Source organism: Sturnira hondurensis, unplaced genomic scaffold (assembly GCF_014824575.4).
Source record: "Sturnira hondurensis isolate 20B ecotype Veracruz unplaced genomic scaffold, ASM1482457v3 Scaffold0009906, whole genome shotgun sequence".
Classification (NCBI taxonomy): Eukaryota; Metazoa; Chordata; class Mammalia; order Chiroptera; family Phyllostomidae; genus Sturnira; species Sturnira hondurensis.
In genome coordinates this window covers 98,125-124,394 of record NW_028082537.1, presented here as the reverse complement: position 1 = coordinate 124,394, position 26,270 = coordinate 98,125, and the positions used below count along the sequence as shown (strand labels likewise).

Sequence of the window (26,270 nt, the reverse complement as noted above, 5' to 3'; positions counted from 1 at the left end):
AAGCCGGGTGGCGGGGGGACTGAGACAACTGTAAAAGAATAAACAAGAATTCTTTTTAAAAAGCTTGTGGTTCATAAGTCTTCTTTTAAGTGTTCTTACTTTTTACTCACTGAGTCCTAATAGATTCTTTTGGCTAGAAATGTCTGCAACCATAGAGGTTAAACAACTCAGATGGTCTTGCACTAGTTTCTTTTCTGCTCCACTGAATACATCTCAGCTCAGACACTATAACCCATACAGAAGTATTGAAAAACCTGGTAATAACTGTTCTCTTTGCCTTCACCCCCACACCTTACCCTGTTCTCCACTGCCAGAGCAGGCCAGACCTGTTCTTTTTGAAAAGAAATCCATTGCTTGCTGGATACCATCCAAATTTCTAACGTTCAAAGTACTTCACTGCTCTTCTTATCTTCCCTTTAGTAGACTCTTATTCCAATTCTTCATTCAAAATAAACATATTTACTTAATAGAACTCTGAATGTGCTCACTATGAGCTCAGCACTGACACTTAGCTCAGTATTCCCTTGTCTGGAATGCTCCTTCCTTATCCACCTCTTTTCAACCTGCCTCTTTGCCTACTAAAAATCCAGTATGGCCAGTTGTTGGGAATGGCCCTACCTGGTTTCTAAAGCTGTAACCCCACCATGGCTAAGGCTAAGTGAATGAACTTCAGACCATAAGCCACTAAGGAGACAAAGCTTATCTCCATGGCAGGGGTGCTGATTCTGCTCCTTATTTCTTCACCCTGCCTGGCCCCCAATGCTTGATTGGTTAGCCAACGATGGGCAAGATTCCCCAAAGAGGGAACAACCTAAGACAGGCACAATCACACGAAGGCCCTAGGGAAAGACTTGGGGGACTACAGCAAAAAGGGGTAATGGACCCTCACCCCTCGGCTTTGACATAGCCTGGCTCCTCATTCTGTCTGCCAGAAGTCTCCTAATCTCTTGGCTGCCATACTTCCCCTGCTTGATGTAAGCCTGAAACAATGCCTTAAGCCTGAAACAATACTGGTGGTGGGTGCTGCCCTGTGCTGGAAAGGGTGGGTTTCCTAGGGTGATCAGACCTAAGAAAGAATACGTAAAGTCCTGTGAAACCTGCTTGGTTTAGAATGCTCTCAATTAAATGATAAGGTCCAAGCAGCAAGTGAGTTTGTTCCCCAACATTTTATGGCTCATAAGCTATCTGACCCCGACTCAAAATAGGCCCTCAGAGTTCTTTGTATGTAATCTATTGTTTGATCTTACTGCCTGATAATGATTAATGAGTTTTACCTGTATTCCGGAGCAAAATAAACCCAATAAAAGCCCATAGAGGAAAAGGCTACTGGCCCTTCTCTTTTGAGAGATAAGGCAGCTTTCCTCCCTAAGAAAATCATGTCTTGGTAGACTTATTCTCATCACTGGTGGCCAGGAAGGCCCTGTGGGCAGAGCCCCCCCACAGCCAGTGTCTAATGTTAGCTCTTTCACAAACCTGTACTTGACCGACCCAACAGGAATGAGCAACCTTCTGCTCCTTCAGCACTGAAAGTCATATGTACCTTGTCTTCTTAGATTCTAAGCTCCTGAACAAAAACCCTAGTTTCTTCTTCTCTGCGTACATTGAAGTATCATATACCTTTCACACACACAGTAAGGGCTCAATCAATATTTATTACATGAATAATCAATGGAAGTGCAAACAAGCTATTATTTAGCCAAAAACTTTTTCAGGAGGTTCTGGTTTCATTCTGAAGAAACCCAGCTCAGTGTCTAAAGTATCTTGCCTATCCTCTCTAAAAGAGGTAGCAAGTTCCGTGCAACCACATTTTAAGCAGAGGAAAAAAGTTTCCTTGCATTAGTATTTTCTTCAGTGAAGATATAAATTATTCAAGAATCCTGATTTTTTATTATTTTGAGGATCTTTTCAAAGGAAAATTGGACTTAGAGAAATAAACATGATATAGCCATCTGGGTTTTTTCTACCAATTCAGCTAAGGGAAATTTTACTTCATATTAGCTGAATCACTGACATGAGTTTTAAAGATAACAATCTGAGAAACTGAAAGTGCAAAGCTGTCCATATTTTTATCACTGTGTATATACATTTTGAACGAATGTGATTAATCACATTTTGAACAAATGTAATTCACTTTAAATTTCAGTGAAACACTAGAAGCCTAATGTCAGAAAACCTGACTAATGTCCATATTATTAAAAAACATTTAATCATATTTTAAAGATGTGAGATAACATGGTGTTAAGCCATGATTTATAGGGGCACTCCTTTAATTTCACCTTTTCATTCAATCTTTCAGTATATTAATTAAATGCCTGTTAAATGCCTAGCACTATTCTAGAGCAGAAATACACGGTGAGCTCAAGAAAACAGTCTTTGTGTAAATTTTGCTTATATGTAGTCCTTCCTTTTTACACAAAATTTAAGAGTTTTAGAACTGAAGCCTTTGGTTTTTCCTAAAACTACCTCTTTTGCTTGAGTTCATAATTATTGTTCATATCATCATTTCTCTCCCTTGGTTTGAAGCCACAGAATCACCAAAACATATTTGTCACGCAAACTATTGTAGTGTTGTTTCAATTATAGCTATTCAATACTAACATTGGTATAGTTCTTATAGTTTAAGGCATAATACAAATGTCTATATTCATCTACTTAAAATTTATTACTTATCTAATTAAGGACTAGTGACAAAACCTGACCTTAGAGACATTATATAAAGCTGTCCCAATCTACATTTTAAAATCTCAATATGCCACATTCTTTATAAACATACTCCCAGTTCCACTCACACTCAATTATTTATTATCACAAATATATGACAGCCATTTCCTCTTCTGATGAACATCTTACTCAAGATGTATTTCCCTGGATTCCATTCTTTCCCTATACAACCAGAGCAGTTGTGATAGCCTTCAATTAAACAATAATTTTTCTATAAATCCTCAAAGAACTCTCACAGATGTTTGAGCTTTATCATTCTGGAAACCTATACTTCATCATGAATATTTTCCAGGGAACTGTCTCCACAGTCAACTTCACTTTGTCTAATAGTCTGCTAGGCTTTATATTCTTAATGCAGTGTAGCTTTATTCACCATTGCTCTAAGTAGCTACTCAACAACTTTTATTTGACCATTGATATTTCTGATTACATATCTTTTTCAGAATCCTATATATCTCCTAAGTGTTATATTAAAATATGGGAATAGCAATCAACAGAACCAGAGAAATGGAGATCATATACAGGGTTATCAGTGGGGAGGGGTGGGGGGAGAATGGGGGAAAAGGTACAGGGAATAAGCATAAATGATAGGTACAAAATAGACAGTGGGAGGTTAAGGATAATATAGGAAATGGAGATGCCAAAGATCTCATACATACAACCCACAGACATAAACAAATGGGGGGAGGGGCTGGTAATGCAGGGGGAGGGTGGGTGCAGGGCAGAGGTGAATAAAGGGGAAAAAAATGAGACAACTGTCACAGCATAATCAATAAAGTATATTTAAAAAATAAAATTCTCTAATGAGTTGTCAGTCAACATAGGTGCCATTAAAAGAAAGCAAATAATTAAAGCTAATATACGTCTGGTTACACACGCACACACACACACACACACACACACATTTATATCTATCTATCAACTAAACAAAAATACCTCAACAATTTTCTTAAGCAACTTTTCTTTCTACTTTAGTCCCATTCATGCAGTATTACCACGCTACCAAAAACAAATGAAAATTTAGGGGGAAAGCAGAGGTGGTGAATCTAAGCTGAAAATTATTAGAACTACATTATTTTTCCTACTGAAAAGTTTTTCCAATAACTATACCAGTCTTTCTTAGGTTTTATTTATAGCTGGGACTTTATGCTAGAAGACAATGGTTTTCCCAATAAATGTCCCTTTTAAAATATGGAGTAAATTAAAAATAATAACTGTAGCAAAACTATAGATTATTTAGGGTGAATGGATAGAAAACTACTTACCCCCAGTTGCCACAGTGATTTCACGTAGAAAATGACCATAAAATGGAAAATCGAAGGACAGATTCACTCTCTGCAAGGAATGACAACCAGAAAAGAAAATCAATAATGTATATAATAGTAAATGTAATATCAAGACCCCTCCACTTAAAAAATTGATGCTTCTACTTTATACCACTATTATTGTAGTTGATTTTTAAAACCAGAATTCTAGATAATAAAATTTTTTTTCCTGGTAATTACATCTTTGAAGTGTGTGAATAGAATAAAGTTGGGTTGTTATAGTCTGTTGGTCTGTTCTCTGCTTATAAAGGAAATCTGAAAGTATCAACTCTAAACCAGATGATCCTCTCTAATATCACCATTGTCTTTTACATGTCCACTGAAAACCAGTTCAGTCATCATAATGAACAATTTATCTTGTTTTTTTTAGTTTGATTATTCTTCTCCAAAAAAGGACATACATTATCCATCAAGTTTCATTGACTATAAAAAAGATTTTCTTTTATTCATATTCTATTGAATAATTATGTATTCAATTTGTTTTCTATTCATCTCATAACAAACTGCTGTTTCATGGAACAAGTTATCTTGCATCTATAGATCTAAACCTGTGGATATTTCTTTATTTAGAGGCACTGAGCTGTCCAGATTCCGTATATTATTTCTACTTTAAAAGCACAGTCAAAGAATAGGAAATGTTGGTTACTGAAGAGGTATTTCTCCTTTTATAGAGAATACTTGGGGAGACTTAGGAAGAAAGTTCATAAATCTTACCCCTCTTTTTCCTGAAGAGGGGCCTGAAGCTATATATATATATATATGTATGTGTGTGTGTGTGTGTATGTATATATATCTCTTGATGTCTATATATATTGTGATGTGTGTGTATATATATTTTATGTATGTATATATCTTGATGTATATGTATATCTTGATGTGTGTTTATCTTAATGTATATACATATATATTGATATGTATATCTTGATATATATATATATATAATGACCCTTCCACTTAAAAAATTGATGCTTCTCTTTATACCACTGTTACTGTAGTTGATTTTTAAAATTGGAATCCTAGATATATATTATATATGTATATATACATGTCATATATATAACTTTTTGTTATATATATTACATACTTTACAAATATACAATACGTAATAAATATATCACACACTTTACATTATTATAGTAAAAATAATGTATAGTAAAAATAACAAAAATGAAATATAACAAAGCAAACCAAAGAAACAAAAAATCCTTGATATTTTGTATGCTTGATATAATATGATCCAGATGTATTATTAGGAAAGAAACAAGAACAATTGTGAACTATAACAATAAATATCCACTGAAATAAAAGAACCCATAGGTAAATTAATCAGTTGGTTTAGAGCCCAACAGCATTACAGATTATCTATAGTAAAAGGCTACTGGGAGAGGGAAGATGGCAGCCAAGTAGGTGGAAGCTGAGTCCACTTGTTCTTGCTCCTAACTTGGATACTTGGGTTATCTGCTAACATATAAACTGAACATTCAACAGAATCTTAATTGCTGTTAAGTTCAGAAGCCAAGGAGAACAGCAGATGCTTTGCAATGGGTGGTAGGGAGATTTTACAAGTTGAAGGGGAAATACCCTGTGCATGGCACCTGCAGCCATGGAAAGCCTAGTCAGAAATTGCAGCTTTGCAACTCCCTCCAATCCCAGGGCAGAGAACATCCAGAATCAGGACAGAGTGACTTGGATACACAAAGTCAGGGACAGCCAGGCTACACACACACACACACACACACACACAGTGAATAGTACAGCCATAGCTGCAGTGGAAATGCTAGCCATGGGAGTGCCAGAGAGAGAGATGGGCACTGTATTTGCACCTGGGTCAGGTGGAGGCAGGCCATGGCCAGCTGTGACTAGGAGAGACTTTTGGCTTTTGGAGAGGCGGCCATGTGTGGAAAACCAGACAGTGACTGAGTACTGCAGTGGGTGTGCCCAGAAAGACCTTTTAAAAGGGGAGCTAAGCATGCTAGGCAGGGACCCTGTGCACAGCTGCCTTGTCAGCAAAGGGAAAAGATTGCAAGCATGGTTTGCTCCCACTGAGTGAAGCTGGGAAGAGAGATCAAAAAGGTGCACAGCAAGGGGATTGCTCAGCCCCAGCCCAGCACAGTGAGCAGGCCTGATGCTGCTCAGAGAGAGAGACAGAGAGAGAGAGAGAGAGAGAGAGAGAGAGAGGCAAAAAGGGCCATAAAAAATACCTATCAGTATAACCTTAAATGTAAATGGATGGCATGCTCCAATCAAAAGACATAGGGTAGCTAAATGGATATGAAAACATGACCCATATATCTGCTATGTACAAGAGACCCACATAAAACAGAAGATCTACATAGGTTGAAAGTGAAGGGATGGAAAAAAATATTCCAAGCAAATGGACATGAAAATGAAGCTAAGGAAGCAATACTTACATCAGACAAAAAAAGACTTCAAAACAAAGGCCATAAAAAGGGACAAAGGAGGTCAACACATAATGGTTAAGGGAGTTGTCAAACAGGAGGGTACAACCCTTGTACACATATATGCACCCAACATAGAAGCACCTAAATATATAAAGAAATCTGGAAGAACTTCAAGAGAAATATTGAAAACAACATAGTCATTGTAGGGGACTTTAACACACCACTAGTGACAATGGTTAGATTCTCCAAACAAAGAGTTAACAAGGATATGTGGCACTGAATGACACTCTAGATCAAATAGACTTAATCAATACAGAAACTTTCACCTTAAAAGAAGAAAAATATACATTCTTTTGAAATGCACATGGAACATTTTCCAAGTTAGACTACATAGTAGGACACAAAACAAGCCTCAACAAATTCAAGAAAATTGAAATTACATCAAGCATGTGCTCAGATCACAATGGATTGAAACTAGAAACCAACCTCAAGGAAAAAAAAACCTAAAAAATGCAAAATACATAGAGACTGAATAATGTGCTATTAAATAACAAATGAGTCAACAATGAGATGAAGGAAGAAATCAAAAAGTATCCAGAAAACAAATGAAAATGAACACACAACAACCCAAAACACAGGGGACACAACAAAAACAGTCTTGAGAGGGAAGTTCATAGCAATACAGAAAAGAAGACAGAAAAGTCTCAACTAAACATCCTAACCATACATCTAAAAGAACAAGAGGACAATGACAAACAAAGCCCAGAGCAAGTAGAAGGAAGGGAATAAGATCAGAGCAGAATTAAATGACATGGAGACTAAAAGAGAACTCAAAAAATTAGTAAATCCAGTAAATAGTTCTTTGAAAAGATCATGAAAATTGACAAAACTTTAAGCAGACTCATCAAGAAAAAAAGAGAGGACCCAAATAAATAAAATCATAAATGAAAGCAGAGAAATTACAACCAATACCACAGAAATATAAAAGATTGTAATAAATTATTATGAACAACTTTCTGCCAAGAAATTGGACAATTAGAGTGAAATGGACAAATTTCTAACAACACAGGTCTATGGCCATACCACCCTGAATGCGCCCGATCTTGTCTAACAACATAGAACCTTCCAAAACTGAATCAAGAAGAAGCAGAAAGCCTGAACAGACTGATAACAACCAGTGAAACTGAAGCAGTAATCAAAAACTCCCAGCACACAAAAGCCCTGGACAGGATGGCTTCACAGGTGAATTTTCCCAAACATTTCAAGAAGAACTAACTCCTATCATTCTCAAACTATTCCAAAATATTCAAGAAGAGGGAAGATTCCAAGGTCTTTTTACAAAGCTAGTATCATCCTAACTCCAAAACCAAAGAAAGAAAATTGCAAGATAGCGGCATAGGCAGCTGTGGCTCACCTCTTCCCATAACCACATCAAAATTACAACTAAAATACAGAACAATCATCACTCAGACATGTTGGAAATCGAGCTGAATGGAAGTCTGGCAAGTATGAAATTGAGTTGAATGGAAGTCTGACAACTATAGAACTGAAGAAACCACTTCCATCCAGACTGGTGGGAGAGACCCAGATGTGGAATGGACTGGCCCCACACCCACCTGGATAAAAATTCAGGAGCGATATCTTGGGAATGAGGAGTCTCAGACCCATACCATGCCCCCCATTCCAGGATTCCAGTACCAGAAGGTCATAATTTCTGGCTGCAAAAGCCATCAGGGATTGAGTCAGTGGAGGAGACTGCTGGAGCTCCTCTTGAGGAACCTACTCATGGACTCACCTACTGAGCTCCCTTGGAGCCCCAGTACTGGGGTGGCAGCTTGAAGGGCATCAGTGGTATATAGGGAGAGACTAAAGTGTCTGGCATCAGAACAGAGGCCATCGTCCCTTTGCTGAGTTCTCACCCCCACAGAGCCAGTAGCTGGGACTCCATCAATCTGGCTAACATTGTGTGACCCACCATGGAGATCCACAGAGGCTCTACCACACCCAACTTACGGGCCTACCCAAGCTGCTTTCCCATAGGAATGGCTTGTCTTGGGTTCTAAATCCTATCAAACAAGCAACAGCTGGCCCCAGTGAGTCCTAGCAGCAGCAAGATCAGAGTCACAGTTTGGCTTTACTTGGGAATCTCCAAATCCAGCTCAAGTAACAGCCACCTCAGACTGCTTTACAGCTCAGGCAGGGTGTCTGGAGCAAAACACAGGTGAGGACTGACCTTGGCCTGCACCACCTGGGAAACTCCAGGACCAATGCACCCAGTGGACAGCTATAGATAATGCTGGAACACCACCACCATGCCCCTGCACAGCTGATCCTCCACAGAAGGCAAAGATTGGGGTCAGTAGTCACAGCCAGTCCTTGGAACAAAGTGGCCCTCCCATTGACCTGCCAACTGCAACCAAAGCTCAACTACAAGAAGAGGGTGTACTCAGCCCCCACAAAGGGTGTACCTCAAGTACCCAGTTTGAGTGATAGGGGAAGCTGTGCCACAGGACCCTACAGGACAACTACTACATTAGGCCACACTACCAAAACACAGAGTCAAAGTAGCTCTACCTAATACATAGAAACAAACAAAGGGAGGCTGCCAAAATGAGTAGACAAAGAAACATGGCCCAAATGAAAGAACTGATGAAATCTCCAGAAAAAGAACAAAGCAAAATGTAGATAAGCAATCTAAGAGATGCAGAGTTCAAAACACTGCTTATAAGGATGCTCAAGGAACTTATAAGGACCTTGATGGCATAAAAAAGACCCAGTCAGAAATGAAGGATACACTAATTGAAATAAAGAACAATTTACAGGGAAACAACAATAGAATGGAGGAAGCCGAGAATCAAATCAATGATTTGGAACATAAGGAAGCCAAAAATAACCATGCAGAACAACAAGTAGAAAAAAGAATCCAAAACAATGAGGAACGTATAAACAGCCCCTGGGACAACTTTAAGAGGTCCAACATTTGTCTCATGGGGTGCCAGAAGTGAAAAGAAAAAGCAATAAATAATAAATCTATCTGAAAAGACAGTGAAAGAAAACTTCCCCAATTTGGTGAAGGAAACAGACATGCAAGTCCAGGAAGCACAGAAAGTCCCAATTATGGTAGATGCAAAGAGGCCCACTCCAAGACACATAATCATTGAAAAACCAAAAGTTAAAAATAAAGAGAGACTCTTAAAAGCAAAAGAAAAGAAGTTAGTTGTCAGAAGGTTGCCAGATCGGAAGGGGTTGGGGGAGAATGGGTGAAGAGGTGAGGGGAGTAACAAGTACAAATAGGCAGTTACAGAATAGCCATGGGATGTAAAGTACAGTATAGAACATGGAGTAACCAAGGAACTTATACACATGACCCGTGGGCATGAAAAATGGTGGGTGGACTGCCTGATGGAGTAGGGGGTGCTGGGTGGAGGAGGGCAATGGGGGGATTCAACAACTGTAATAGCATAATCAATAAAATGTAATTAATAAAAAGAAAAGTACAGACCAGTGTCTCTGATAAACCTAAACGCTAAAATTTTCAACAAAGTATTTGCAATCTAGATCCAGCAATACAGTAAAAAGGTCACACATCATGATCAACTGGGATACACCCCAGGGTTTCAAGGATGGTACAATATTTGCAAATCAATAAACATAATACACCACATAAACAAAATGAGGACAAAAATCACATGATAATATCAATAAAAGCTGAAAAAGCATTTGATAAAATCCAGTGCCTATTTATGATAAAAATACTTAGCAAAGTGGGAATAGAAGGAGCATTCCTCAACATAATAAAAGCCATATGCAAGAAACTTGCAGCCAACATTATACTCAATGGGCAAAAACTAAAGGCTTTCCCCTAAGATCAGGAATAAGACAATGTGTCTGCTTTCACCAGTCTTATTCAACATTGTACTGGAAGTTCTAGCCACAGTGATGAGACAAGAAAAAGAAATAAAAGGCAGCCAAACTGGAAAGGAGGAAATAAAACTGTCATTATTCACAGACAACACGATAATGTACATAGAAAACCCTATTGTCTCCACCAAAAAATTACTTGACCTAATAAGTGATTTTGGCAAAACAGTGGGATACAAAGTCAACATTCAGAAATAAATGGCATTTTTGTATACCAACAAAGAAATAACAGATAAAGAACCTAAGAAAAAATTCCATTTAATATAGCAACAAGAAAAATAAAGTACTTAGGAATAAATTCAACCAAGGATGTAAAAGACTTTTACTCAGAAAACTATAGAACACTAAAGAAGAAATTAAGGAAGATACAACAAATGGAAGCATATACCATGTTCATGGGTTGGAAGAATTAACATCATTAAAATGTCCATACTATCCAAAGCAATCTATAGATTCAACAAAATTCCTGTTAAAGTTCCAATGGCATATTTCACAGATCTAGAACAAATATTTCAAATATTTATATGGAACCAGAAAGACCCTGAAAAGCTTCAGCAATCTTGAGAAAGAAGAACAAAGTAGGAGGGATCACAATACCCAATATAAAACTATACTTCAAGGCCACTGTAACCAAAACAGTCTGGTACTGGAATAAGAACAGACACATAGATCAATGGGATAGAATAGAGAACCTGGAAATAAACAAAGTCTGTATAGTCAATTAATATTCGAAAAAGGAGGCAGGAGATACAATGGGTTAAAAATAGCCTCTTGAATAAATGGCACCAACTTATGCCATACACCAAAATAAACTTAAAATGGATAAAAGACTTAAGTATAAGTCATGTCACCATAAAGTCCTAGAGGAATACGTAGGCGGGAAAATTTCAGATAATCCCACATAGCAATGTTTTTGCTGATATAACCCTATAGCAAGGGAAATAAAGGAAAAAATAAACAAATGGTATTACATCAAAGTACAAAGTTTCTGCACGGCTAAAGAAACCATCATCAAAATGAAAAGGGAACCAATCGTATGGGAGAACACAGCTGCCAATGATACATCAAACAAGTGTTTGATCTCCAAAATATATAAAGAATTCATATGACTCAACACCAGGAAGACAAACAATTCAATTAAAAAATAGGCAAAGGACCTGAACAGACACTTCTCCAAGGAGAACATACAGGGGGCCCAGAGACACATGAAAAGATGCACAACATCACTAGCCATCAGAGAGATGCAAATTAAAAGCACAATGAGATACTACCACATACCTGTCAGAATTTAAGTCAACAAACAAAAAGTGCTGGAGAGGATTCAGAAAAAAGGAAACCCTAGTGCACTGTTCGTAGGAATGCAGACTGGTACAGCCACTGTGGAAAACAGTATGGAATTTCCTCAAAAAACTAAAAATGGAATTGCCTTTTCACTCAGCAATTCCACTGGATTCCGCTGCTGCAATTACACCCTAAGAATCCTTAATCACCAATTCAAAAAATTTTATGCAGCCCTATGTTCATAGCAGTGCTATATATAATAACCAAGTGCTAGAAACAGCTGTAGTGCCCATCGGTAGGTTAGTGAATCAAAAAATTGTGGTACATTTACACAATGGAATACTACACAGCAGAAAGAAAGAATGAACCCCTACCTTTTGCAGCAGCGTGAATAGAACTGGAGAATATTGTGGTAAGTGAAATAAGCCAGTTGGTGAAAGACAAATACCATATGATCTCACCTATAAAGGAATCTAATGAACAATGTAAACTAACAAACAAAACAGAACCACAGGCATGGAAACATGGAACAGACTGAGTGACTGGAGGGGAGGGGGGAGGGGGGAGGGGGTTAATAGTGGAAAGAAGGGGAAGAGACTAGACAAAGAACATGTATAAATGACCCATGGACCCGGACAACAGTGTGAGAATTAACTGTGAGAGCAGAGTGGGGGGTTAGGATGGGCATAGGAGGGCCAAAGGGGAAAAATTAGAACAACTGTACAATAATACAATTGTTCTAATAATAATAAAAAAATGACACCTAAGTCACAAACCCTACCAATGGTAATTCTGTATTTTAATAAAAAGGCCATTGTGTTCAAATTTGACAGTTTCTGTATTATCACTCCCAATATACAAACTGAAAAAAATACAAAAATATACCTAGATTAAATTTAGCTTCTTCCAATTTTGCAAACAATTGTCTTTTTACATCCATTAGTGATTTTAATGAGTTATTTGGCAAAAAATTAATCATTCAAAATTTATGGTGATTTTCAACTAGATTTTCTTTCCTTTTTAATGAAAGCTGAATCTTTAGAATGGGTTTATCATCATTTTTACTTTTTGCTGATTACTAGGAAAAACAAAACCCATTTTTGGTAAAGCAACTAAAAGGAGTGATTACTAATAACTATAAAAAAGCTTCAATAGCAAAAACATATATCTCAAAAAAAAACAGCAAATAATTTTATAAAGACACTTGCTATAGTATATTGTTGTCCATCATTTATTGTTGTCCTAGTTTATTTCCATGCTCATGAGCAGATTGGTAAAATTTGTAGCCCTTTGACATTCTCACTTCCACAATGGGAGTTTGGTTTAGACCTATAATCATTAGTAAACTCTATCAATACCCCCAATAATGAACCAGAGGAGTATGACATGAGTTTCTCACCACTACAAATATTTGAATACTTTTAGAATAAGATTGAGATATACAAATACATAAAGACTGTTTTAAAAAAGCAAGTAATTTCCCAAAGAAAATGTGTTAATAAAGCATACTGAAGAGAAACATCAATGACTGAAATGCTCCCCTATTTAAATGATCAGTTTACCTTCATTAACACCACACTGCCTCACACTGGTAAGAAATACAAATGACAATTTAGAAAAACGCCAGTTTCTCAATAGTTGTGAAATCTGCCCATATATCTCCAGGTGCTACTGACACTCTTCCCCAAGTACATGTCATTATCATCACAGTAACTTCCTCATGGGTGTCCTGGCTTTAATTTTCCTACAATTCATTCTCCTTATTATTCAGCTTAGCACTAATGTACTCCAGATCTTTCAATCTAGAATCCCACTGTCTATGAAATAATGCCGAAATAGTGAAAATGGTTCTAAGGCCCACCACTAATTGTCCGGCTCCTGCTCCCTCACAACCTTCCCTTCAGAGTCTCTGCCCCAGCCAGCCACTTGAGACATCTGTCAGTTCCTCGAAACTGTCATTCTTAACCCTTGGGTCAGGCACTTTTACATCATGTCTCTTCTGACTGTTACAATCTTTCAATCTTGGTTAGTCATGGCTTCCATATTCATTAAGGCTTGGCTTAGTTTGGGGGACCCTAAATATCAACCCTGACATGAGGTCTCAGAGGCAGATAGTTTTATGGAAGGTACTCTTATAAAGCATTTGTTAAAGGAAGCAAGAAAAGAGAAACCAGTCATAGTTACATTATTGGGTGTGTTACTACTACAGTCAGGTCTCCCCTAGGAGTGTCTTTGAGAAACAGGGAAAACATGCCTCAGATCATTTCATTGGGGGTTAGAATCGGAACATGACCCATCAACTCCCATCCCCTAGCGACTGAAGGTCGCTCCTGGGGGTGGGTACCCTCAGCCAGAAAGAAGAGATATAGCACTTGATCTAGAAAGTTGCGAGCATGTTAGAAACTGTCCCCCACAGTGTTTGGTGAACTCAGGAAGGCAGAAAGGACACGGGCAAAGCACTGAGAGGACCAACTGAGGGTCACATCCTCACAGAGTCATGCCTTGACTTCTGGGCCCGCGTTACGTCTTCCCACTGTATCTCACCTAGCATTCTCGGGATACCGGATACCCATGCGTACATAAAACAACTCCATTAGGTTCTTATTACAACCTCTTTGAAGTAAAACGAACTCAGCAAAAGAGTAGCTAAGTACAGCTCCAGTGGGAAACTAGAATTTGAGTACAGGTTTCATTCACAAAAAGGCAATGCACTTAACTACTGAGATATTTGAAACAAAATGATGAAAAAAGTCACACTTGAAAACAAATTCTTGGAAAGTTTTATTACCTCTCTTTAAAAATCATACAACCAAAAAATACTAAAACATAAACAAACACTAGAATTTCACAAAGTGCTTTGAAGCTAAATGATTATATATTCAATATAATTACTTTTGGGTAATTGGGTGATTATTCTGTCTCGGTATGGTAAATAAAATAGGCATTTAGGGAACTGAAGGAAGTTTTATTTGTTTATTTATTCATTCATGTAGTTGACAACCAATTATTCAACACCTCATATATACCAGGAACTAAATCAGGGACTAAGGATAAGACAGTAAATAAGTCCCACCCAGTTCCTTCCTTCAAGGGGTTCACCAGGTAATTCAGGACAGGATCAGAGAGGGTAAATGACAGGATCAGGAGAGGACACTAACCCAGAGGAGATGGCACTGTGACTGACTCTTTAAAAGGAACTACAGATGTTAGCCAGAGGAGGAGGCCTGAAGATACAGGAGCAGAAAGGATGGGTCAAATTACATGGAGAAAGTAAAACTGGAAGGAACCCATGATTAATCAAGCAAAAGGGCAGTGAGGGAGGGCAGTCTAGAATAAAGGACAGGTTTTTGGCTGAATGACTTGTGGCCCACAGAGGCACCCATTGAGATGACAAATACAGGAGGAAGAGTTATTTTGGTTAGGTGTGAGAAGACCTACTGTGTCACTAATCTGTTAAGACTTCCTTAACTGGATAATAAAAATAAAAGTGACCCAAAATTGTCTATGCAAAAAAGAGCTCTTCTGTAACCAGAAAGGCTAAATAGAATCCTGGACATTGCCACAAAAAGCCATTGTAAACAAAAAGAAACATAATATTGAGACTCTAGCGTAATTACTATACCTTGCACATTATGCTGTCTGGGATCTCATCCCTTAAAAAAATACCTAATGTGAAAAGGGAAAGGGTTCGGGAAGACTGCCATGTGAAGGCACAATAAATTAATTAAGAGGCTGGGCAAAATGACAAAGAAAGGCTCAGAAGTGAATTTTCAAGAGCATGAGTGACATAAATAAAATCAATTGAATTTACTACTTCTTCACACTCTGTGGAAAGGAGTTAACTATTCGAAAGGAGAGGTATGATCATTTTGAGACAAAGAAAGTATCACTTCTCCATACGGGGGAGGACAAATTCATGAAACATCCTTTGAAGTGTTTGTGAAGCAGACAGATGTATGACAGGCACAGCCAATATATGATTGTGACTTTTTTAAACCACATCATCCTCTCCCCACATCATGCCCCCTGAAAGTATAATTAGCAGAAATTTGGTCCTGTCTAAATGTCCAAGCTTAGAAAACAACCCTGGGGTTCAAACAACTCATGTTTATTTACACTTTCGGTCAACAGGATGAATACATAAAAAATACTATCATGTTTTACTGGTCTGATAATTTTGTTGTGGCTGTATCAGCAATAATAACCCTTCTTGCCTCAGTAGCCTAGCTAGTAATGGCCCTGGGGGTAGGTAAATGGGTGGGCGAGGACTAGAGATGTCCATGGGTACTTTGGACAAGATCAAATAACAAGGACCTTTGGGCATGAACCTTGTGAACCACGATGTTCCTTTCCATGAACATTATGGGGACATTTTGGACAGGACCAAATGTCAGGCAAGTGGAATTACTGTTGGGGACAGACCGCCAGACTCCACCAGGTCTCACTCCGAGATTCCTAAGTATATCCACACCTCCTATGGACGATTTCACACGTTTTTCTTACGCCTACTGCATTTTGTTTTCTAATTATTATCTCTTTTAATTCTTTTTTAATAACCCAAGAACTTTAATCTTAAATACACGTGGTTCCAGTCTAACTCGTTTGCCTATTTCTCAGTTGTATTACAAAGATAAATTAATTAGTCAGTGCCTGTAAAACCTAGAAGACAGAAACTTTTAATAAGAGTTAGGAAGCTGGATTAGGCACTTTTATGATTCTTACCACCATTTTAAATATCACTAATAAAAACTGCTTTTTTGTTTTAAGGCAGCGTCTTCCTTACAGTAATAAAGCACCGTGTTTCTGGTTCCCTTGAGGTGTTACGTGACCTGGATGAGGTAGGACCCCGCTGAAAGCAGCACGTGGAGAGGAACTGGTTGTGACCAAACTTTAATAATTGCTGACATCATGAGTTCAGAATAGCAAAGGGTCTGAAGAATATAGGATTATTCATTTATTTGAGAATTAATTCATGGATTAATTTCTAATTTCTGTACCCATATATTAACTTTTAATAATTCAAATAATTTTTATTTATCATAAAGCTTTCTAATAGGTGCAATACTACTTTGCAGTAATAATAGTAAAGTGATATTTGTGTTATTTTTCTCCAAAAAGTAGGTCAAATAAATCTTGACTCAAATCATTTTTAGTTTATTTATGTATGCTGGGTATTAACTTTGAGAGAAACTGAAAACCTTGAGAAAAATCACATCTTGTTTCACTTAAAGGGCAAACTCTAATGATACTGCCTTTCACATGAAATACCCGAATAAGTGACTTATTTCCAGTAAGATTTATATCTCTAGTAAATAAACCTGATTAACTAATCATTATATCTTAGATAACTTTTTAATAGATAACTCTGAATAAATTTCTTAATTGGAACGTGGTATGTTTTTCAGGAAGGCACATGACAATTCTCACAACTGATTAAGATGCAAATAAAACACACTCACCTATGGGTGCTCCAAATAGACTCCTGGAGTCTTGCCACTTTACTTACCATAAGACATACATTTTACGATCTTCTTTTAATGAAACTAGCTGTAAAATTATTTTTTAAACTTTACATGGTTCTTTCCTAATTTGGGGATGACACAGCATGTTTTAAAGTCAGGGAGACTTGAAATCATATCCCAGCTTTGGTACTGAAATGCTCCATGATTTCATAAGTCATTTAACTCCTTTAAGCCACAAATTGCTCATTTGTAAAGTTAAGACACTTCTTTACAAGTTTTTAGAAGGATTAAATGATCAAATTATACCTGGACCTTCATAAACACTGATTCAAAGATGGTTAATATTGTATAAGGTACATGAATGTATCTAGCATAAAACAGTTCCTTAAAAAGTTTCCTAAACAAAGAAACAAAAAAATAGCTACAATTTGATTTCTAGTAAATAGCTGAAAATGATTTGATATCATGTTGCCTCTAATACCAATGCAGGCAAATTACTTCTCTAATAGAATCATACCACAGTTAGATATTATGTTTCTGAGCAATGTTATGATGCCTTCAACTTTATTATATTGAAATAGTTATGACTATTGTATTTACTGGTATTAGGAGAATGAAATTAGCATTTAATATACCAGAAATTGCTTTGCCTGGTATAGCTCAGTGGATTGAGTGCAGGCCTGCAAACCAAAGGGTTGAAGGTTTGATTCCCAGTCAGGGCACCTGCCTGGGTTGCAGGCCAGGTCCCCAGTAGGGGGTGCATGAGAGGCAGCCACACGTAGATGTTTTGCTTCAGCTCCTTCTCCTTCCCTTCCCTCTAAAAATAAACATATATATGATATATATATATATGTATGTATCAGACATATATATATCATATATATATGTATCAGACACACACATATATATGTATCAGATATATATATAAGACATTATGCTATGTATGTAATCTGTTTTTAGCAAGTATGAGTGCTAAAATAAGGTAAAAGTATGATGAGAAACAGGGTATTTGTATAGTTGCAAAATATCATGCCAAAAGGTACTTGATAATTACAAAAGGAACAATTGTGACTTTACAGTGAAGAAACAAAATCTGTTAGACATCACCTTAAGCAGGTGATCAAGATTAACGTCCCCTGTGACAAGACATGCTGACATCACATACTTCCTCAATGAAAGCACAATAAAGGACAAAATACCTTGCTGTAGCATTCTTGCCAAAATAGAGACCCGTGTTTATTCATGAAGAAAAAAAGGTTTGAAGACAAACCACAAATCAGAGAAACTGAAATAACTGGCCAATGCTCTTCAAAAGTGTTGAGTACATGAAAGATAGATTGAAGACTGTCCTAGATTATCGGAGACTGGGAGATTGGACAAATAAATGCACTGTGGGTCTTAGATTAGATTCTGGGTAAGAAAAAAGAGTACAATTAATGAAATATGAATAAGGCCTATAGATCAGTTACTAGTAGAGTAACAATGTTATTTTCTTGGTAGTATTTTAAAATTATATTTTATTGGTATTACACTTGTCCCAATTTTCCCCCCTTTATCCCCCTCCACTCAGTTCCCTCACTGCCTCACGTAATCACCACCCCATTGTCCATGTCCATGGGTCATACACATAAATCCTTTGGCTACTCTGTTTCCTATGCTGTACTTTACACCCCCATGGATACTCTCTAACAACCAATTTCTACTTCTTAATTCCTTTACCTTTTTGGCCCAATCCCTCACTCCTCTCTCATCTGGCAATCATCAAAATGTTCTCTGTATCTATGATTTTGTTTCTGTTCTGCTTGTTTGGTTTTTTTAGATTCAATTGTTGATAAATAGATATTTATTGCCATTTTATTGTTCATATTTCTTATTTCCTTCTTTTTAAAGAAGACCTTTTAACATTTCATATAATACTGGTTTGGTGGTGATGAACCACTTTAGTTCTTTCCTTGTCTGAGGAGCTCTCTACCTGTCCTTTGATTCTAAATGACAGCTTCACTGGGTAGAGTAATCTTGGTTATAGGTCCTTGCTTTTCATCACTTTGAATATCTCTTGCCAATCCCTTCTATCCTGAAAAGTTTCTTTTCGGAAATCAGCTGACAGTCTTATGGAGACCCCCTTGAAGGCAAGTAACTGCTTTTTCTCTTGCTGGCTTTCGGGTTCGCTCTCTGTCTCGCACCTTTGGCATTTTAATTATGATGTGTCTGGGGGTGAGCCTCTTTCGGTTCATTTTGTTTGGGACTCTATGTGCTTCCTGTTCTTGTATGTCTACTTCTTTCACCAAGTTAGGGAAGATGCCTGTCATTATTTCTTCAAAAAGGTTTCCAATTTGTTGCTCTCTTTCTTCTCCTTCCAGCACTGCTGTGATGCGCACGTTGGTACACTTGTAGTTGACCCAGAGTTCCTTACACTATCCTCGTTTTTGGTGGGGGAGATTCTTTTCTCTTTATGTTGCTCTGATTGGCTGTTTTCTGCCTCCTTATATTCTAAATTGCTTATGTGATTCTCAGCTTCATCCACTCTAATGTTCATTCACTGAAAATTGTTCTCCATTTCAGTTAGTGTATCCTTCATTTCTAACTAGTTCTTTTTTACAGCTTCCATGTCCTTTTTTATGTTGTTGAAGTTCTCTCTGAATTCATCTGCTCTTCCCCTAAGTTCCTTGAGCATCCTTATAACAAGTGCTTTGAGCTCTGCATCTAGTAGCTTGCTTGTATTCATTTGGTTTAGTTCTTTTTCTGGAGTTTTGTTCTATTCTTTCATTTGGGCCATGTTTCTTTGTCTCCTCATGTAGGCAGCCTCCCTGTGTTTGTTTCTATTTATCAGGTAGAGCCGCTATGCCTCCCAGGCTTGGTAGGGTGGCCTAATATAGTGGGTGGCCTAATGTAGTAGGTGTTCTATAGGATCCAGTGGCACAGCTTCCCCTATCACCCAAGCTGGGTACTCAAGGTGCACCCACCATGTGGGCTGGGTACATGCCCCCTGATGTAGTTAGGCCTTGGTTGCTCTTGACATGTGCAAGGTCAGCCACCACCTGTGTTTTGTCCAGGGTCACACAGCATAAGCTACAAAGCAATCTGCAGTTGGCTGTTACTTGTGCTGGGCTTGGAGGTGCCCAAGCAATGTCTAGCTGTAAAGCTGGCTGCTGCTAGTGCTGGGCCTGGGGCAACTTAGGGAGAGATATGGGGCTTGCTAAAGCCAGATGCTGCTTCTTTGAGAGAATTTAGGAAAATCTGAAGCATGGGTCAAGAGAGCCATTTGTATGGAAAAATCACTGGAAACAGCTTGGGTGGGATTGAAAGCTGGGTGGGGCAGGGCCTCAGGTAATCACCAGGGCAGGGCAAACAGTGTGAGTCAGGTTGATGAAGTCTCAGATATGGCACCTGCCAGCTGGCTCTGTGGCTCTGTTGCAGGGGATGCTCAGAAGAGGAATGATGGCCTTTGCTAGCGCTTCTGCTTAGGAGATAGCTGCTGCTCTGCAGCTCTAGTCCTGATGCCACACAGTTCAGTTCCTCCCTGTGTGTTTCCGGTGCCTTTCAACCTGCTGCCCCTGAGCTGGATCTCAGAGGCAGTGAGTAATTCTGTGCATGGGCCATTCAAGAGGAACTTCCAGGGATTCCAGCAGTTTCTGTCTTCCAAAGCTTCACTCCTCCCCCCCTCCCCCTAGTTTTTACAGCCAGAAGTTATGGAGATTCTCTTCCTGGCATTGGAACACTGAGCTGGGAGGCTGGTATGGGGCTGGGACCCTTCGCTCCTGAGACATCCCTCCCGATTTTTGTCCGCCAAAATGGGTGTGGGACCAGTCTGTACTGAGAATCCTCCCCTCCTACCAGTCTCCATATAGCTTGTTCTTTAATTCTGTAGTTGTAGGACTTCCATTCAGCTCAGTTTCTGATGGTTCGGAGCGATGGTTGTTCTATAGGTTAGTTGTGATTTTGATGTGGTTGTGAGAGGAGGTGAGTCATGTGTTCCTATGCTGCCATCTTCTAATTTCTCCATATTGGTAAGTGTACCCTGAGTATGTAAGATGTTAACATTGGGGAAAGCTGGGTAACAGCTTTATGAGAACTCTTTCAACAATCCTTGAAAGTTTTTTATAAGCCTGAAATTATTTTAAAAAACACATTACAATGAAAAGGCAAATAGTATACTCATACCACAATAAGTAGAGGAGGCAGGATTTCAATCTATGTAGATTTGACTCCAAAATGCTGAGTCTTAACCACTGGTTCATTCTATCTCCCTTCTTTCATACTAGGTGATTCTTTACCTAAGTTACCAGACTTTCCATAACTGTTTTCTAACTGGAACCCTTAACATTGTCAATAACAATTTTCTTACATGTAATAATGATGCATGAGGCCAAAGTAAAAAAAAATACAAAGTCTGAAAAAGGTTCAGAGCTGTTCTCAGATCCCATGCCTGGAATTACAGGCACCAGACTAACAGAGCGCCCTGCCGGCTGGAGCCACAGCATGTCCCCCCCAACCTGAGGCCCAAGGGCAGCACCTCCTCGCCAGAGGACGGGCACGGCCTGCAGCGCTTTATTCTTCACCTTGGGCTTCAGATCCTTCCATTTTCTTCTTCCCTCTAAACTTCCAGAACACTTCTTTACTTTTTTACAATTCTCCATGGTAATTGCCTTTCACTGGTTTATTCACTTATTTGAAATCAGTTCACTTTTAAAATCACAGAAACTGAAAGATAGCAGAGGGATGTGAATATAAGTACATATACACGTATGCTTGTAGGTACAGATGGAAACATTTTAATTAACATGTTTCCCCTCAAAGCAGCTATTAAACAGAGAAAACGGACCATGGAGAGGCATATACATGTGGAACAGCAATGCAAACTTCTTTTGATAGACCCTAAAGTAAAATCCTGCTTCTAGTCCAAAAATGAGCTGAGTGTATTCCAGAAAAAAATAGCTGCAGTGGGCAGCATATTTCATAATGCTTTTACCATCTGGGACTTTTTATAAAATGGAATGTTAGCCAACCCTCATACCCTGGGAGGAGTGAACAGGACGTGGGTCATTGATCCAACGACTGAAAACACTGGAAACCTAATTAAAAGATCAAAATGTCCATGGAAACTGGCTAATCAATATGCAAATACACAAACAAGTGACTGGATACTCAGTCTTTCAGAAATAAAGCCCATCAATTGAATTGATTTTCTGAGCTAGGAATTCTAATGGCTTCAGCACATTTTCCATAACAGAACTGAGAACTTCATTAACCCTGTATACTGAATGACACTCTGCATGAAACTGTTCATAAATTAGAAACCAAAGTGTAAACATTTTGCAGCTACTGGATGCTCGCTCATGTGAAACAGAGTGAGGGAACTCTCACCATATCTTGTATCTTGGCCTCTCGTATTGCATGGTTCCCAGCAAACATCTGACTTACAGTAGCTCGCCTACACTAGAACATTGTGAGAATTATTCAAATTAGTTAGGCGACGACCACTCAGGAAGGTTGCAGAGCAACAGTGAGTTCAAAGGCACACAGGAGGTATAACAAGATTTCATAAGGAAACCCGTGGAGGGGATGGGAGAGGGAGAGAACCAGGGAAAGCCACGTCCTGATTTTGTATCCTGCTCTAGAAGCAAGGCAGCGGATCCTGCAGGCTTCTCTGGCTAGAATGTGCACAGGAAACATCTAGGGTTCTTGTTAAAATGCAGATCCAAATTGGTAGGTGTTGGGATGAAGGGGCTGAAATTCTGTGTTTCTAGTACGCTCTCAGGGCTGCCACTACTCCCCAGGGGCCCCACTTCAAGTGGCGACACTTGATGTCACATAAATGTCTTTGAAACTCCAAAACAACTGTGAGGACTTTGACAGGGTGAAATGGATTAAAACGATAAATAGACTCGGTTCTGGATAGCATCATCTCACTTCACCTGGTAGCACTTACAGGTCCTGAAATTTTCCATTTCAGCAACTGAAGCATAGCAGTACTCACTTGCCAAGCTCCTTTAAAGCAATGAGTTGCTAAAGCTCTTCGCAGCAGCACTAGTACACCTGAGGGCAATCGACATTCTTGTTAGTTCCCTGACCAGCGATCCTCACACACGGCAGGCAGGCAGAAGTGTTCCTGTTAGCTTATCCTTTACAGTCTGAAAAGTCCCTGCCTCAGCTTAGTCCACAGGTGGCAAACACAAGGCCCACGGGCTGAATCCAGCCCTGCATCTTGTTTTATCCAGCCCGGCACTTGTTTCTATCCAGTGGCAGCCGAGCTCTTGCTTAACTGTTAAGGAGTAGCTACATTTACACAGTCCTAAAGTTACATTCTGCCCCTAAAGGCAACCACGAGGCTGATGTGGGCCCTGGTGAAAAAGAGTTTGAAATCTCTGCTAGTGGATTACAATCTGTCCTGCTTCTTTCCTGTCAGTGGAAAGTGGCTGTTTTAAAGTTAAATATTTATTTGTATGATGATTAACAGTATCAGTGGAACAGACATCTATAACACTGGGACAGCTACGGAATTAAGGACCATACAAATGTTAAACCATTTAATGCTAAAGCCAACTTTAAAATGCTGGTGCTGTTTCATTTCCATTTTACAGATGAGGAAAATGATTACCAGAGTAACCAGCATGCTCAAAGTCACCCAGCCAGCATTTGGCCAAGCAGGAGGGGCGGGGGAACTCAAATCCAGGCGGCCTGTTTCTAAGTCCGCCTGTTTAAACACTATTACCAAGCTGCCCCTCAAACGGTGTGTTATGATTTGAAATTCAGTGCCAAGTACATCAGAAAAGTGGCAAATAATTCAAAATTCGATTACAGGTTGAAATTGAAATTAGACCAAGTTCAATTTTAACTCTTCATCCTCTTCTGCTAACTTTGCGTTTTCCTAACTTTGTATATGAAAACATTTTCAAATTAAAAGAAAAGTTACAAAAATAATAGAATGAGGCCCCAACATATTTTACGCAGATTCGCCAATGCTTAACATTTGGCCACATTTGCCAACCTCTGGGTTTTTCAAAACCTAAGGAAATTGATGCCTTGCAACACCGCTTCTTCTTTTTAAAAATTTTCCCCCATTTTCCCCTCATTACTCTCTCCTGCCCTACGGGCTTCCCACCTCCCGCATTCAAGCCTCCACCCTCCATTGTGTTTGTCCATGGGTCCTTTACACGTACCTGTTCCTTGACCTTTCCCTTTTCTTCCCTTGTGATTCCTAACACAACTTCTAAAAGCTGCTTCCTTCTGACACCCTAGCATACCCACAGGTTAACCTGTCTGGGAGCAGGACACGCACGCCTATCCTTGGCTTATTTAACAAGAATGAATCTTATTTGGTATTTCGTCTCAGATAGCTGTTGCGTGATAAAAAATTCCTGGCATTTTATCTTGAGAGTAGCTACAGCAGTTTCACTTCTAGGCCCCCTGGCATTTTAACAGAGCACCTCAGTGAAAAAAGCAAGACACACCCGCTTTCTGGGGCTGGACTCTGGGGCAGTAAAGTTCTGATGGGGAGCCAATTTATATGAAAAAGCAACGCATGTCATCTTGACCATTTCCCCAAAGCAGTGATTTTCAACTGGTGTGCCGCAAGAATTTTTAAGACGTGTGATACCTGACTATGTACACTGACCTCTTATCCCTTACACTGTCAAATTAAAAAATGACAACAGCTAACACAATGGCAACCACCCAGTGTTGATGAATCAGAATTATACCTTTTTTTGGTCAGATTGTCAAAATTATAATTTTTTTGGTGTGCTGCAGAATGTTAGTAATTTGAGTGGTACCTCGATACTCATCGTTAATCCATTCCAGAACTTGTGATGAGTGCTGAAACCAAGTACTGAACTATGAAGCATTTTTCTCTCGCTGGACGACTTCGTGACTCATACAAGTTCTAGCAAGTTCGATGAGTCCTGAGCAAGTGCCGCATGCTGGAACTTTTTTCCTTATCAAAATGCCATGAGTTCAGGGTTTGATGAGTTCTGAAGTCAACGATTACCGAGGTCTGACTCTAGTTTATGTGTGTCATGAGATACAGAAGGTTGAAAATTGCTGCCCTAAGGCAATCATCTACAGCTAAGAGACAGGCTATTATTTGGTGAGAAGAAAGAGACAAAAATAAAAGATATTGAAAATACCTATAACATATTTTTAAAAGATACAGAAAAACTAACTTGCGAGGACATTCAAAATGTCCTGTTTTTATCTTGTATAATTTATTTCACAAGAATTAAACCTACTTACTTTTAGTTGTGGTCACTCTTAACAAATATTATTCTCTATTTACATTTTGCTACCTTTTCTTTTACAAAATATTTCTTGCAAAAGAATCATGTGTAAGCTTAATCACTGAATAACTTCAGGATGAGGATACTTTGCATTCATGTTATTTATAATTAACCTAGACTGCAGGTTAATTATAAAGCTGTTGGTCTTGGCTGGGCAGCTCAGTTGGTTGGAGCATCTTCCTGATACGTCAAGGTTGTGAGTTTGACCTCTGGTCAGGGCACATATAAGAAGCAACCAATGAATGCATAAATAAGTGGACAACAAATGAACGATTTCTCTCTCAAATCAATACATAAAAAATTAAAAGTAACTGCTGTTTAATCTCCATGGGTTCATGGAGAGAGCTCAGAAAACAGGATCAAAAATAGGTTGGAGAAGAGAGTCTGGGATGAAAGACAGGAATAGCTGGACTTACTTATTCCATCAGGGACATGGCTGTCCGTCCTGTTTTAGCAGCTTTACGACGATGAATGGTAATGTGAAATCTTCAAAGCGGTTTCACAGAAACCTCCAGTATTCACCTCACTTACAACTTTAAAACCTGAGTAGATATTTATTCTGTAGCCATCACCAGTAACATAGAATGTATAAAATTACCTCTTAATTTACCTACCCTAATTTTATATAAAGAATGGTGTTTACACCAAGGCACATCATAATTACATTAGCCAAGATTAAAATGAAGGACAGAATCCTAGAAGCAGCAAGAGAGAAGGGGACAGTCACCTACAAAGGAGTTCCCATCAGACTGTCAGCGGATTTCTCAAAAGAGACCTTATAGGCAAGAGGGAGCTGGAAGGAAGTATTCCAAGTCATGAAATCCAAAGACCTACAGCCAAGACTGCTCTATCCAGCAAAGCTTTCGTTTAGAATGGAAGGGC

General features: G+C 38.7%; 1 protein-coding gene across 1 annotated transcript in view; it reads right to left on the bottom strand.

Moving 5' to 3' along the window:
• Window positions 1-26,270, bottom strand: part of PLXDC2 (plexin domain containing 2) — a 247,051-nt gene that overhangs the window by 172,780 nt on the left and 48,001 nt on the right. The window contains exon 4 of the mRNA XM_037058125.1: window positions 3,987-4,056. Coding sequence (XP_036914020.1) covers window positions 3,987-4,056 — 70 coding nt within the window. The remainder of the gene's footprint in view (window positions 1-3,986; window positions 4,057-26,270) is intronic.